The sequence below is a fragment of the Biomphalaria glabrata genome, chromosome 11 (genome assembly GCF_947242115.1).
Source record: "Biomphalaria glabrata chromosome 11, xgBioGlab47.1, whole genome shotgun sequence".
Taxonomy (NCBI): domain Eukaryota; kingdom Metazoa; phylum Mollusca; class Gastropoda; family Planorbidae; genus Biomphalaria; species Biomphalaria glabrata.
This window is the reverse complement of record NC_074721.1, coordinates 4,802,466-4,818,423: the sequence shown is the minus strand read 5'-3', so window position 1 is coordinate 4,818,423 and position 15,958 is coordinate 4,802,466. Positions and strand designations below refer to the sequence as shown.

Below are 15,958 nucleotides of genomic sequence, written 5' to 3'. Positions count from 1 at the left end.
AAAAAGCAAATATCTTCTTTATTTATACTTTATTCTGAACAGCGTTGTTAGCATTCAAAGCAGAATGACCAAGTGTCTATGTTACATTGAGATACAAGATTAAAACCAAATAATACAAATAATATAGGACTATTATTACACTATTGCATCTCTCAATAATACAATGCTTTATAAATATAAATTGAGATTTTAAACAAAATTTCTGAAGGTAAATTTAATTATTATTACAAAAGACTGTTCTAATATCTAATATATAAAGCAAAAAGTAAGGCGTATGTACGTATGTATGTATGTCCCGCATAGAAATCAACAAGGTTTGACCAATCTTGATAAAATTTGGCATGTTCCTTAGGTCATGGCAGAGACCGTAGTGTATCTACTATGAACGTGGGGACCCTAAAAATAAATGTATCTTTATTAACTCTTTCTCTCCGTAATTATTTACCACATTCTGATGGAATCAACGTTGGTATCGTCTGTTAGGAGAGAAAGAGTTAAAGAGTGAAACGTTTAGACGAATAGGGTAGATCCAGCCTGCAGGCCGTGGGTAATATTCGGCTAGTATAATGTATACTTAAATATTAGTCTGGATGGCTGCCTGGTCGTGCGGTTTGCTCGCTGGACTGTCGTTCGAATTTATCGATGGTCGAGGGTTCAAATCCCATCCCCCGTCGTCCTGCGGGAGGTTTGGACTAGGAAGTAAATTATCTTCAACTCTGATGGAACATCCGAAACATGTAAAACATTTTACAAACATTTTTACAAAGGTTGTAATTAAAGATTTCTTCATTAATTTTTAAAATCTTGTTTTTTTATAAAGTAGATCACATATACCCTTTTTTTCTGTAAATAATATCTCAAATCTCAAATTTATTCAATTAAAACATGCATTCATTTATCGAGCCATTTTTTTGAGGCCCGGCATTTTTTTTTAGTCCAGAAGGACTCTAAAAACAACATTACATATAAATTTTAACTCTAAGGTCAATGAGTTATTTAGCTTTGTAATAAAAGAAAAGAGAAGACTCTATAAAAGTATCACTTCATTGTACATGTTTCTATATAAAATATATTCTTGTTTCCACCTTGATTTTGTAAAATGATGAACATTTCTGACAATAAGCTGAGCGAAGATTTGTAATAATAAAAAAATACTTAAGTAATACAAGTGGATATCTAAGGGAAAAAAACTATAAAAATCATTGCCATATATTAGTAGTGCAAGGTTTAACTCCCTTATTCTATATAAATCTAGCACTTCTGTGACGAGGAATGATTTTTGTATTTTTAACTTAAACGGATAGGAGCCAACATTGTTTATCAAAATTTAATGTAACTTACTAAGTTAATTAAACTTAATGTAAATTCAAATTGTTTTTAAGCATTTTATGTTTTTTTTCTAACTACCAACTTTCTAATTAATTCTAGAGCTATTTACTTATCAATCATAACATCAAATATTAAACCACAACAATGAAGAACATTTTAAATGTGAAAGGCTAGACAACTATAACTTACAAATACAAAAACATGAAGAAATAATTATTCGGAAATACGAACTAATAAAGACACATTTCTTATTCCATACAGTAGGATAAATTCGTACACAAGCTCCTTATTCTCATAAGCCATCATCTCTAATCTTACGAAATAAATTTAGTCTTCAATGGCTAGCCAATCGAAAGAAACGACTGTATGGACTGCTAGACAATCATACGTGAAATGTGTTTCATTGACCCCTATAACTGTCACTCTGAACTCGCCATCAATGCTCGAACTGTAACGGACGTCTGTGAATGACATGAACACAGTAGGCACTGTGCTAAACGCCTCGCTAAAAGACACTGGAACATAGCTGCTGAATGCGTTGGGAATACATGTCTCGGCGCCTTTTTGAATCTTCGGTAATTTGAAATAATTCAAACTCTTCTCCAGACTTGAGATGTACGTCACCAGGTCTTGAATTGTTGTTTCGTGTGATGTTAAGGTCAGCGTTGACCTCAGTGTTACTGGGTGATTGTGGGGGTCGAGTCCAAATATTTCGCAAACATATTCCCCGGATTGATTTTGGTCAGGATTGGGCCAAACCACTTGAAGGTAGCCGCTTTCTCCAGGTCGTGGGGACCTCATACTGTTACCCTCAACGATAACTGTCCCCGTGAAGGCTGGAGAGATAGTGGCGTTCTCAAAAGGTGTGATGTCAGCGATTGTTTCAATCTGATTGGTCAGCTGATTTACCTTGCTAATGACGATGGAGGTCACGTGGGATACTTCCGTACTAATTTGAGCTACACTAAAGGTGCTTGACGGCTGTGGTAACGATATCGATGTTGTGGTCGTTGTTGTAGAAGAGGATGGCGGGATGGTTGCTCCAGTGCTCGTGGTTGTTAGATCTGAAGTGGTTCTTGGTGTCGTTGAAGTAGTGGTTTTGAAATGTGTTGTGGTAGTTGTTGGTCTCTCTGAAATTGTTGGTGTCGGGCTGGTACTTGGAGAATTTGTATATGATGTTGTTAATGTTGTATTTAAGATTTTCAACAACCCTTCACGGAGCACAGTAGAGCTGGGCGCTGCTTTAGTTTGCACTGAACAACGCAGTGACAGAGATTTGGTCAGTAGAGGATTTATTGTCTCTGGGTCAGCTTCAAACGTAATCACTGATGCATCAGCTAAACAAGTAAAATATTTTTTAAAAAATTCTTTAATAAAAAAACAAAGCTTAAATTAAATTAATTTTAATTGTATCAATTATTATTATTATAATCAATTAATTAACTTGTAATAAATGTAGACTAACAATGATACATTTGTGCGATTGGAAATAGTGTTACGATTGCTTTTTTTTTAGCGCAACTTCATGCTTGTAGCGTACACAATGCGATTTGCCCAAGTCACTTGTCTTGACCAGTTGGAGACGGGATGGTCTGGAAGGAGGGGGGTATCTTGGAGAAGGTTTACGTGATGGCTTTTTAAAATAATAATTAAAAAAAAAGTAGCTCGCCTTCAATTCGAACTCGAAGGCCGGAGGCTCCTCAGACCATTATATAGCCACTCAGATTGATAAGTTGTTATGAAACTAGAAGTTTTTATATTCATCTATAATTAGTTTTAATTTTTTAGGCGACGATCTAATTCTCTGCACAAGGCTTATCTCCCCTTATCTATTTCTGTATGTATATAAAAATTAATTAATTAATTAAAAAAAATGTATAAAATACTATGTCAATTTTTTGTTTGTTTGTTAGGGGCAATGAATAATTGCGCAAGTTTCAACTTGGTCCCAGATTGGGGAGTGGGGGAGATATAACGTGTACGAGATTCCAGACAGAAAGAGTGAGTTGATATCAGCTTGGTATCACTGGGTCATTTCATATGACCATGTTGGTCGACATTAGGCTCATTATATATGCATCTTTATAGTGTTCTGTCCAGGGCTTTTGCAAGAGAGGATTTGAGCCTCTCAAGCCCTCACTCTAATGGAGTTTGATGATGATGATGATGATGAGTGTATGTCACTTGGAACCCGGGACCTTAGAGACCACTGTCCAGCGAATGTAACACAACCAAGTAGGAATATGGCAGAAACATCTATTGGGAAAAAAAATTACTATTCGCATGTAACTGATCCAGATGAGTTAGAAACTAAATTAGAGCGTGTTATATTAACTCCGACTTTAAATTTAATCATTCTAGTAAAAATATTTTTTGTTTATAATGATGAAAACAAAAACGCCAACACAATGAAAACGACTTACCTAGAGTATAAAGACTTGAATAAAAGACAGCTACGGTATAGATTACAGTGTTCATTTTATATTTATTTCGTCTAGATGTAATCTTGAGTATCAATAGTAGTTAAAATTATCTCTTTCCTTTTTATAAAAATAATTTTAAATATAAGTTAAGAGAGCGTTAAGAATATATCACTAGCGAGGTTAGCATCAGTAATATTGGCTTTATAGACACAAGACTTCAATATATTTTTGTTTATGCGGGCTTGACCTTGAGATAATAATCTATGAATGACGTAGTTAGTTTTATCATGATGTCAGCTCTTCTTTAACAAGTATTTTATCTTTTGTATCAAAATGTATGTCGGAGTTCTTAGTTGTTATATGTTTATCTGCATTGCGCATTTCTTTTTGTTGTAACTCCGCCCGCTCGCACCGGAGTTTATGGTGTACACCAGGAACAAGAATTTAAAGCTTAGATTAGCGGTTCTCAACCTGTTTAGCTCCGCCCCTTGATTTACTATTAACTCTTTCTCTCCGTAATTATTTACCACATTCTGGTGGAATCAACGCTGGTATCGTCGGTTAGGAGAGAAGGAGTTAACACTATGTGGCGACTGGCGACCCCCAACCTTAAAACTATTTTTTTTACATAAGCATACATAACTGATTTTCAATAAAAATCAATTATAATGTAAATGTTTTAAATGCTTTGCCAAAGCTTTATGCTTAATCACGATACCACGATATATTTTTACTCATCATTAAATAACAGTTACATGCGTTCAGTTTTTAGGACATACAAAGGAGGTCGCGATGCACAGGTTGAGAACCGCTGGCTTAGATGAAAAGAGAAAAACTTCCTCCTGACCAAGTAGCATGAGGGGAACTAGAGAGTCTGGCCTTCTGGAACACGAGGAAAGAGGCGCCCCTTAGACCTGCCTGGTAATGTAGGAGTTTGAAGCACTTGAACACAACTCTGGGAATTCGTTTTTTTTTTTGCTGCTGTAAAGCCTGACAAAAGGACAGTCAGAAGTGACAGGTTAACCTTAGAATTAGAATCTGCGTTCAACGTAGTAATAGAACTAGATTCCGTTCAACATAGTGATAGAACTAGACTTGTGTTCAATGTAGTGATAGAACTAGACTATGTTCAACGTAGTGATAGAACTAGACTTGTGTTCAACATAGTGATAGAACTAGACTTGTGTTCAACGTAGTGATAGAACTAGACTGTGTTCAACGTAGTAATAGAACTAGACTGTGTTCAACGTAGCAATAGAACTAGACTTGTGTTCAACATAGTGATAGAACTAGACTTGTGTTCAACGTAGTAATAGAACTAGACTGTGTTCAACGTAGCAATAGAACTAGACTTGTGTTCAACGTAGTGATAGAACAAGACTGTGTTCAACGTAGCAATAGAACTAGACTTGTGTTCAACGTAGTGATAGAACTAGACTGTGTTCAACGTAGCAATAGAACTAGACTTGTGTTCAACGTAGTGATAGAACTAGACTTGTGTTCAACGTAGCAATAGAACTAGACTTGTGTTCAACGTAGTGATAGAACTAGACTTGTGTTCAACGTAGTGATAGAACTAGACTTGTGTTCAACGTAGTAATAGAACTAGACTGTACAACGTAGCAATAGAACTAGACTTGTGTTCAATGTATTGATAGAACTAGACAGTGTTCAACGTAGTGATAGAACTAGACAGTGTTCAACGTAGTGATAGAGCTAGACTGTATTCAACGTAGTGATAGAACTAGACTGTGTTCAACGTAGTGATAGAACTAGACTGCGTTCAACGTAGTGATAGAACTAGACTGTTTTCAACGTAGTGATAGAACTAGACTGTGTTCAACGTAGTGATAGAACTAGACTGCGTTCAACGTAGTGATAGAACTAGACTGTTTTCAACGTAGTGATAGAGCTAGACTGTATTCAACGTAGTGATAGAACTAGACTGTGTTCAACATGGTGATAGAACTAGACTGTGTTCAACATAGTGATAGAACTAGACTGTGTTCAACGTAGTGATAGAACAAGACTTGTGTTCAACATAGTGATAGAACTAGACTGTGTTCAATGTAGCAATAGAACTAGACTGCGTTCAACGAAGCAATAGAACTAGACTGCGTTCAACGTAGTGATAGAACTAGACTGCGTTCAACGTAGTGATAGAACTAGACTGTGTTCAACGTAGTGATAGAACTAGACTGTGTTCAACGTAGTGATAGAGCTAGACTGTGTTCAACGTAGTGATAGAACTAGACTGCGTTCAACGTAGTGATAGAACTAGACTTGTGTTCAACGTAGTGATAGAACTAGACTGTGTTCAACGTAGCAATAGAACTAGACTGCGTTCAACGTAGTGATAGAACTAGACTGTGTTTGACGTAGTGATAGAAATAGACCGTGGTCAACTTAATGATAACAAGACTGTGTTCAACGTAGTAATAGAAGTAGACTCCCTGTGTGACGGAAGCGAGCCCACGGCTGACAGTCGTTGTAGTAAGTTGTGATACCTACACTTCATTGTTAGTTATGAATACCTATTCTTCAACTGTCCTTGCTCCTTCGTTGACTCCCTTAAATTTACTACGCAGATTTTGTTTAAAAGTTGTTTAAAAAGTAAAGAACTTTTTAAAAATAGTATAAACATATATTCCCAGTGCATTGAGAATTAGAAGAAACAAATTGAATTTCAGTTTGACTACAATCGTCCACCTCAACATCATTACTTGAACAATAATAATTTATAAAACAAAAGAAAAACTCAATAACAGCTACCAGAATAAGCAAGACTTGACACATTAAGCTCCTATGTACTTAACACGCGTTCTCTCACAGTGGAATAAAGGAGGCCTTAAATATTTCTTCTCTAGCCGTATCAAAAGATAAGGGACACACTGTAGAAGAGCCAGGTCTCAGCTGTTGGTGTAAGAATATTAGTGTTACACAAATAACAAACTAGTGTTTAAGAGGGTAGGCATATTAGAAACACCATTTATTATGTAAACACAAGCGGCGCTACACTGCTATAGTGTGCCAGTGTACATATAATAGCAATATGTTACAGTTGGCTCTAATTTTAAAACCAGATTTGTTGCAATTTTGACGCGCTGTCATGGACACGTTTAAGAGTATGTCGAAGTCAGGGAAAGAGATTTATAAGTCTCTGTAGACTTGAATACGTTGAAGGGTTTTCCTTTCTTTATAGTCCAGGGTCGAGACTAACAGGAGAGGGAAGTTCATTTGTAGAGAACATTCAGGCGCATTTGTTATAGATTCTATTTTAATCATTTTAAGTTTTCTTTTCGTCTTCTACGCCTGTATCCCAAAAGGGCTTTCCTTGGGGTCTCAAATGTGTGCCCCGCAGCCATGCTAACACAGGAGCAGCTTACTGAAATATCTACAATCGAGGAACTTAAACCATTTTTTGAACACGGATACCTCGAATTTTAGTTACAAAAACAGATTTTGCATTATAAATTATTGTTCAGAAGTTGCTGACTGCTTTCCCGTTTTCGTCTATGGTACAACGTGGATTTATTGCCGAAATTAACCTCGTCACAAATAAAATAAAAATTACTAGAAAAGTGTGCTCGTTGAGATGTTGCTACTTACAAACATTAATCCGGGCATAAATAGGCCTACTTTTTGTCAGGGTTCTAATTTATAAGCTTGTCTCTTGTGTTGTGTTTCTTAACTTGGCTCACTAGCGGTTTCACTTATATGAACAAATATTAATCAATTCTTAAATATTACAACTAAGAACAATTATACTTCAATACACATCAACTCGAACTTCAGATCTCATAGAATATATCAATGATATTTTAATATCCAATATAGCTCAAATAATGCACAATAAATATTAATAAACAAACTCCAGTCCAGGAAGCGACTATCCAACCTTCCTGGACTGGAAGCAAGACCTTACTAACTTAACACACTCTCTCTCTCTCACATTCAACGAAGACTTAATCAATCAATTCACAACACGTGCAACACTTTGCATTCATAACAAGGGGATATAACAATCATACCAAAATAACATTCATTCTTGCTATACCTCCCCCTGACATTTCTATAAACATTTCATCAGCATCATCCAAATTAATTCATTATTTTACAATTTTATTTCAAACAAAATTATAATCTCAATAAACACTCCTTCAAAAAAAAATTCTTTTTTCCACAGTTGTAACTTAAGTACTATTCAGATGGGTGTCTTTTTCACTTAATGGTTCTTGGTCGAATTCTGACTGTATAAAGGGGTTCCCGGCGCAAAAAAAAAGTTGGAGAACCTCTGTTCTAAACCATCTGAACCGTAAATGCAGACTTTGGAATAGTCATGGCAATGGCATTGGTGTTATAGTCGCCATCCAGTATCACTAATTTATCAAACACACCCGGCAGGGTGCTAAATTCTCTCTTCTCGTCATCTGTGAGACACTCTCCAAAGAGAAACAGTTCATCCAGGTAGCAGACAGCGCCACGGAGGTTCCAGACAAAGTTCCATATAGTCGTTAGTCTTATCAAGTCAAAGTCTCTGGTTCCAGTACATTGCAGGCGCGACAAAGTCCCGTCTCTCTGTAACACATAAGTGATGCCTTTATCCACAAAGCTGACGATGTTTTCAGCAGGTCCAGGTATTTTCTTGACACAAACAATGGCCTGTTTGTCCAAGGTGTAGACTTGAAGCTCGCTGTCGGGATACACGAAAGTAAACAGGAAAAGGAATTCATCGTGAATGAAGGCTGATTTCGCATACGCCTCTGTCTGAATGGTCAGAAAATTTTGGTTCTGACATAAATTCTGAACATGAAGAATCCTTTCATTAACATCTACACCATTAATAAAAATGAAATATTTGTTGATTAAAAAGAAAGAAGTCGATGAGTTCATTATCTTCGCCAACGTTTTGGAGGTTCTTGTGGGGAAGTCAAAATATTCGTATTGAATATAACTTGACTTGCCTTTATTGTTTGGACCTTTTTCAAATTTGTTGCAACAAAGGAAGAGGTCAGAGTTGAAGGTGGCTACATGAGTGTAGCTGGTGGAGGCATCCAACATTTGTATGTATCTTTTCTCGTCAAGCAAATAGAACATTAGATTTCCATCCCTGACAAAAGCCATGACGTTACAGAGGTCTTGACATTTTCTGTAGTTCACAAGATTGAAGTTATGTTGGGGCTTCCAGTGAAACAGCAGAGCATCTTTGACCATTGTTAGAGCATTGACATCTGACTTAATCAGCGGGTTAGTAAGAAGGTTTTCTAAATAATCTTCGCTTGCAAGACATAATCTTGTAGAAGAAAGCAAAATAGATAACTTCCCCTTTCTTTCTTCATGCACATTCACGCGACTGTCACAAGAACCGCAACTCATTTCTTTTGCCTGTAATGTTTTATTTGGTTCCAAATTAGTTTCAGATTTCTGTTTCGATTCTTCAAAAAGACTTGAAGCTTCTATACTTTGTATCACGCTATTATCACCGTTCCTGGATAGGCCATTTACCCATTCTAATATCGCCTCTACTGCTAAGCTCTCTGAGCTCACATGCAAATCGGTATCTTTAATCAGATCATTAATTTCTTCAAAGGACAATTCCATAAATGTTTGTGTCGTTTTAAAGGTTTCAAAATGTTGAAGACAGAACGTTCGTGCGCTTGAGACGACAGTCTGTGAACTTAAACTCTTAGCATGACGAAAGAACTGGATATAATTAGAATAATCTATAATACTCAATATAAACTGTTCACATTCTTCAAAGAGGTATTTGATATCCAACATGTGAGTGACATGCCATACATCGAGAATATTATCAAGTGTTAATCCGTCTTCACCTTTATAAATACAGTTGAGAATGACACTAAAGGTTTCTTTCTTGGTGTTTTTTAAAGTCACTTTTTTCTCCAAGTTTTCTTTCATGTCACTTCGTAATAACAAAGAGAAGAAACCGGAACATGAAGCTAAGAGAAATCTGTGACATTCAAACTCCATGTCTTCCACCACGACTGTAAAGTCACTGAAGTCTTCATGTGTCCAGCGCTGACCAAGACAGGTCTGAAGACTTAATGCTAGTGAAGTTTTGGCCATTGTTGTTATGGAGATTCTGAAACAATAATTTAAGACCTGATGAGAATGAAATTATATCCTGCAGGTATAAAAAAAAGATGATTCTAAAACTATATCATAGAAAAATACATTGGTGTTAAAAAATAATTTACAACTATCATCCATAAAATGGAATCGTGATTAAACGAAAATGATTACAAAATGTTAATCTTTGTAGAATTCTGTTTTTGAAATGATTACAATACATTCATAACTTTCAGGTAGTCAGTAAAGGGCCATTACTCAAGAAAAAATCCTACTTTTCCCTATCTAGAGTCAGTAGTCATGTGTAATGTTTCACAAATGTTTAAAAGTATTTCCAAGTATTTCGTAGGCTTAATGTTCTTCATTACTTTTTGGTCCTTCCTTTCCCGTATTTTTTGTGCGTTGCCAATCAAAGTATCTAAATCTTCTAGTTCTACTATAAATGAATATAGAAACTTTTAAAACTCTGTATTACAGGATTACCGTTTAAATATGAGTTAATTACTCAGACTATAAGCAAGTGAGAAGTGTAAAGACTTCAGGCTGGATACATTTGGTGCTGTGTAATGGCAGACCTTGGAACAGCCACTGGAACAGCCTGAGTGTAATAATCATGTTCGACTACCACAATGTTATCACACAGACCTGGCAAGGGTGCAAACTCTTTTTTGCCAGATTCTGTGAGAAACTCCCCAAATAGAAACAGTTCATCATTGTAGCACACGGCTCCGTACATGTTCCAACAAAAGTTCCACAGCCTCGCTACCATTTTGAAATCAAATTCTCTTTTTCCTGTGTATCCCACGAGCCACAAATGTCCGTCTTTCTGTAGCATATAAGTTCTGCCTTTGCCTACAAAGCTAACGATGTTTTCTGCAGGACCCGGTAATTTCTTGACACACACTAGAGCCTGTTTCTGTAACGAATAGACTCGAAGCTCAGTGTCAGGGTGAGCATCATGGAATACAAAGATGCATTCATGGTGGATGAAAGCTGCCTTAGCATGCGGCTCTGTCTGGATTGTCAAAAAAATTTGATTTTGGTTAAAGTTCTGAATGTGGATCACTTTTTCGCTGATGGGACAATCACTGACGAAGATCAAATATTGATTGCATAAGAAGAATGAGCCAGATGAGTTGATGATTTTAGCCAAAGTTTTGACCGATTTTGTGGTCACATCGAAATATTCATATTGAACGCAGTTAGATTTGTTTTTAGAACTCGAGCATTTTTCAAATTTACTGTAGCACAGGAAGAGGTCAGAGTTCACAGCGGCTAGATGAGTGTAGCCAGCTGACTTGTGCAGCATTTTACAAGACCTTTTCTCGTCGAGTAGATAGAAGAAAATATTTCCATCACTGACAAAAGCCATGACGTTACACATGTCTTGGCATTTTCTGTAGGACACAAGACTGCTGACGTGATGCTGAGGCTTCCAGTGATAAAGTAAAGCTTCTTTAACAAGTCGGAAAGCATTCCTATCTGACGTCAACAGAGGATGAACTAAAAGGTTTTCTAGATAATCCTCGCTAGCAACACAAAGTCTCGATGAGGCTAGCAGAATGGATAGCTTCCCTTTTCGTTCATCCAGAACATTTAATTGACTCTGCAGTAAAAGATCGCTGACTTCATCATCAACAAAGGAACTGTCTGTATCAATTTTATATTCTGGCAACTCTTTCGTGTCGTTCAGAACTGTTGGGGTTGCCATGTTTCTTGTCGTTTCGTCATTATCCTTTGGGTATCCATTCACCCATTCCAGTATTGCATCAATCACCACATTTTCTGAGCTCACGTTCAAATTTGTATCTTTAATCAATTCATGAAGTTCCTCAAAGGACAGGTCAAAGAAGGTTTGCGTTGTTTTGAAATGTTCAAAGTATTGAAGAATGGATTTCTGGGTGCTGGAAATGATAGCGTTGGAGCCTAGAAATTTGGCATGGTGAAAGAATTGATGGTAATTAAGAGAATCTATATTATTCAAGATAAATTGTTCACATTCTTCAAAGAGGTATTTGATATCCAACATGTGAGTGGCATGCCATACATCGAGAATATTATCAAGTGTTAATCCGTCTTCACCTTTATAAATACAGTTGAGAATGACACTAAAAGTTTCTTTCTTGATGTTTTTTAAAGTCACTTTTTTCTCCAAGTTCTCTTTCATGTCACTACGTAATAACAAAGAGAAGAAACCGGAACATGAAGCTAAGAGAAATCTGTGACATTCAAACTCCACGTCTTCCACAACGATTGTAAAGTCACTGAAGTCTTCATGTGTCCAGCGCTGACCAAGACAGGTCTGAAGACTATTAGCGAGGGAAGATTTCACCATTTTTTTTTTCTGAAAGAAGAGAGAAAAATTCGGATATAAATAGAAACGGCCTTTGTGGTGGCTAGTGGGGAGCCTTATATATAAAAAGACTCTATCGTCGCCGTCAGACCACCGTAGTCATAATATGGCACTCGTCCAAGCCTCCGCGCACAGCTAAAGACTCTGGATCAAGCTTGTTTTGGTGACTACAGTTTCTATCACCGGATGGCTGCCTGGTCGTGCGGTTTGCACGCTGGACTGTCGTTCAGATTTATCGATGGTCCCGGGTTCAAACCCTGCCCGCTCCCATCCCCCGTCGTCCTGCGGGAGGTTTGGACTAGGAAGTAATTATCTTCAACTCTGAAGGAACATCCGAAACATGTAAAACATTTTACAAAACATTTTACATTTTATTCTATTGATAACCCTGAAAGCGTGGATGTACTAATGTTGCCTTTTATTTCTTCATTTGTGAAATCAAAATTATTAGTTCCAAATTAACGCAGGATAGTAAATATCACCGAAATTAATACAAATAAACTTGAGCTGTTTTTGTGTGCTTGGGTGCGAGTGAGACACTGTTTAGAAAGTAACTGATAGTATAATGACAATCTGTACGAAAGAAGAGAGAGAACAATATCATTTCCATGGTGTACACTACACCAAATTAAAAACAAAAATACATCCTATATATCCACCTACGCATTGAATTCATATACACATTGAAACGATTGAAGCACTCGAAAAATGCTTGACATTAAATTAATATTTGATCTGGACGTGGTGTTTGTCTTGTGTAATAATGTAAGTGAAAGTTTAATCTGAATAAATCACAATAAAAAATTCGTTCTTTACAGAAAATTTAACATGGGAAAGAAGCAAAACAATAGTCAGTAATGATCGCTCAGAATTATTATAGGAATAACAAACCGAAATTTAGAAAATGTTCAAGCTGTGACATTCGTCCTCTGAGTGAAATGATGGCCATGAATCGAATGTATGAGATGCGAGGGACATATCCTTAGAAGAACCACGTTTACCAAAGTCAGTTATTAGATGAAGGTGATAACAGGGCCATGCACGTTTAACGTAGAGTCGCACCTTCTTTGGAGAACCCCAATCCTTGGGCACTGGCTGGTAAAAGGCAGCAGAATTGTCCTATGACCGATCTCTGTAGAGACAGCCTGATGCTCTATGTGTTCAACGGGGCGGGAGAACGTAGGTCTGAGACTCTACAGTAAAATATAATCTATACCTATCCATTACATAATGTTCTACTACCAACTTCCTTCTCCTCAATCCTGTGTACTCACAGGGGAGCATAGGGCTGCAACCACACCTCGCCACCGAACTCGGTTCTGAGAAGATTTCTTCATGTTCCTATGTCCCTCCAGTATCCTCAGCTTATCTGATGACTGACCTCTTCCAGGTTTGCTTGGGTCTGCCCACTTGCCTCTTTCCCTGCGTATTCCAATAAATTGTCTGCCTTGCAACATTGGTAGCTGGTTTTCGCAGGGTGTGTCCTATCCAGCTCCATTTTCGCTTTTTGATATCTATTGCTATGAGCTTTTGTCTAGTTAAAAATCTATGGCCGTGTTACAAAGTCTTGGGGCTCGCAAAGACCTTTCTTAAGAGAACAGTACCTGGCAAAAGAAGAAGAGGCAGACAGAGAAAGCGGATGGGAAGACAACATAAAAAAAATGAACAGGCCTGCCATTGAAAGCGGTTCTTTCCAAGGCAAAATACAGAGAGGAATGGAGAAAGACAGTCGACAAATCTTGCATGGTGCCCCAACGGTCCAACAGACTAGTGGATAGGTCAAAAGTATAAAGGTACCAAAGTAATAAATTAAAGGGAAACAGGTTTTTTCTATAGAAGTTTCATTCCTAGTAGTTTAATGCTGTTTTTAGTTTCTTTTAAAATCTTTCTCTGTAGTTCGCAAACCCTTCTTGATGATGTGCGTAACCTGCATGCTCTCTCTCCCTCTCTCTCTCCCTGTCTCTCAGTGCTACACATTGTATTTGTTTCTAACCATTTCGTCTCTGCAGGTCATGTCGGCCCTTGCGTGTGCTTCCGTTTTGCTCGTGTGTGTTGCCAGTCATTCTCAACAGTTCCGCGACTATTTTGTAATTCAAAGAAATACTTTTTATTACCACACTATTTTCTCATTCAATTTTACAGTTAAAATAGGCACCTGCTTTAATCAACATATTTATACAGACCTTATGCCAAGACACCTTTATCTACAAAAAAAAAAAATAAAACAATGTATCTAAAATGACATGTTTCGGCTGTTCAAGATAATTTACTTCCTAGTTCCCAAGTTCAAACCTCCCGAAGGAAGACTGGAGATGGTAGCGGACTAGGGTTTGAACCCGGGACCATCGACAAGTCCGAACGACAGCAAGACCAGGCAGCCAAGCTGAATTGAAAGTAGATACTGAGACCAAGCTAATAATAACATATCGTGATATAGGAAATATAGAAAGTAATTGGAAACACGACCACCAGCACACATTAAACATAACTTAAAAAGTCTGCTCTACTTACATTGCACATATATAAATACCTACCTTTAAATAATCACTCTAACATTTCTGATTGTACGTCTGGTAACAGGTAAGTGAAATCCGTGGATGACTTGTCGGGCTCCCAGCCAATATATAGACAAGCCGAGTACCCGCGATTTAGTCATATCACTAAATATAACTTGTGACCTGGTTCTGATCTGACTCACCGGATCAAGGACAAGATTTGCACTGAATCGACCATAAAGAATAAACACAACCACAGAAATCCATGGATGACTTGACGAGTTCGCGGCCAATATACAGACTGCCAGAGTACCAGAGGTTTTGTCATATAAACTCATATATATACATATATAGTTGATCTAACTTGTGACCTGGTTCTGACTCACGGATCAAGTAGATACGTGTTAAATCAAACCGTAAAAAATCAATTCCCAACTTTATGTTTTTACACAACAATGTTGATCCCCTCTCGAAAGACTATCGAAGTATACAAGCCTAGATGTATATATTTGTTAAAACAAATATTTTTTTAAACAAATAATATACAAACGACGAAATCTATATGTATATAAAATCTTCAGTAACTATAGATTGAAATATAGATGTTGGTTTTTATTTTAAAACTTAGCCAAAACCAAATCTTTAAACAAACAAAATTAGACTTGGTGTGAAGATGTCAATACGATATTTGATTCTATTGGCGCTAACAATAACTAACGGAAATATTCTAAGTTAACTTTTAAAAATAATAAACAGAGAGTGTCGTATTTAGACCTCACTAGGCCCTAAACCAGGGCCTAAGCTATTTGAGATTTGGGGCCCCTTTATAAAACCAGATATTTGATCCTAATGTTAAATAATTATTGGGACCCCATGCTATAGCTTGTGTTGATATGTTACCTAATCTGGTCCTGTACACTGAAATTAAACTTTAATTTAAAATGTCCCGTCCAATAAAAGTAGTACGCTGGTATTTCTCTCCCCCTTGATTCACAAATATTCTCTACACGTCATGAATGAGTCAACGCTTGTTACAGATATTTCTTTAGGTCACGGACTGTGGTCTACTTCTGTTGCTCAATCAATGGAATGCTGGGATTTGTTTATACACACAGCAACGTTCGAAACAGATTGGGTAGCTCATTCAGATTTATTGTTTGCAATAAATTTACAGATTTATTGTTTGCAATTAATTTACAGATTTATTGTTTTATCAACTCTATCCGTTACAAATTTATTATTTCTTCTATTTCCCATTCTTGGATAAA

The 15,958-nt window shown here is 36.9% G+C and overlaps 2 protein-coding genes across 3 annotated transcripts; both read right to left on the bottom strand.

Annotated features, from left to right (window-relative positions):
- LOC129921769 (uncharacterized) lies at positions 1-3,948 on the bottom strand. The gene is made up of 2 exons (XM_056004515.1): positions 3,753-3,948; positions 1-2,666 (listed from the first exon to the last, which is right to left on the bottom strand). The coding sequence occupies exons 1-2, from the start codon at positions 3,805-3,807 to the stop codon at positions 1,657-1,659; spliced, it is 1,065 nt and encodes a 354-aa protein (XP_055860490.1). The 5' UTR covers positions 3,808-3,948; the 3' UTR covers positions 1-1,656.
- A 3,602-nt stretch (positions 3,949-7,550) lies between these two features.
- Positions 7,551-15,063, bottom strand: LOC106069647 (uncharacterized). Of its 2 annotated transcripts, none has more exons than XM_013229345.2 (2): positions 14,730-15,063; positions 7,551-12,186 (listed from the first exon to the last, which is right to left on the bottom strand). In XM_013229345.2, exon 2 carries the CDS (start codon positions 12,175-12,177, stop codon positions 10,381-10,383), a length of 1,797 nt encoding a protein of 598 aa, XP_013084799.2. In that variant the 5' UTR covers positions 12,178-12,186; positions 14,730-15,063; the 3' UTR covers positions 7,551-10,380. The 2 variants fall into 2 exon arrangements, with proteins under 2 accessions (XP_013084799.2, XP_013084800.2); XM_013229346.2 differs by having other exon boundaries at positions 7,551-9,855; positions 14,730-15,019.
- Positions 15,064-15,958: the final 895 nt, after the last annotated feature.

Coding starts and splice junctions, on each gene's coding strand:
- LOC129921769 (XM_056004515.1), bottom strand. CDS start 3,807: ATGAACACTGTAATCTATACCGTAGCTGTCTTTTATTCAAGTCTTTAT. Junction 2,667..3,752: donor TTCAAGTCTTTATACTCTAG/GTAAGTCGTTTT, acceptor TTACTTGTTTAG/CTGATGCATCAGTGATTACG.
- LOC106069647 (XM_013229345.2), bottom strand. CDS start 12,177: ATGGTGAAATCTTCCCTCGCTAATAGTCTTCAGACCTGTCTTGGTCAG.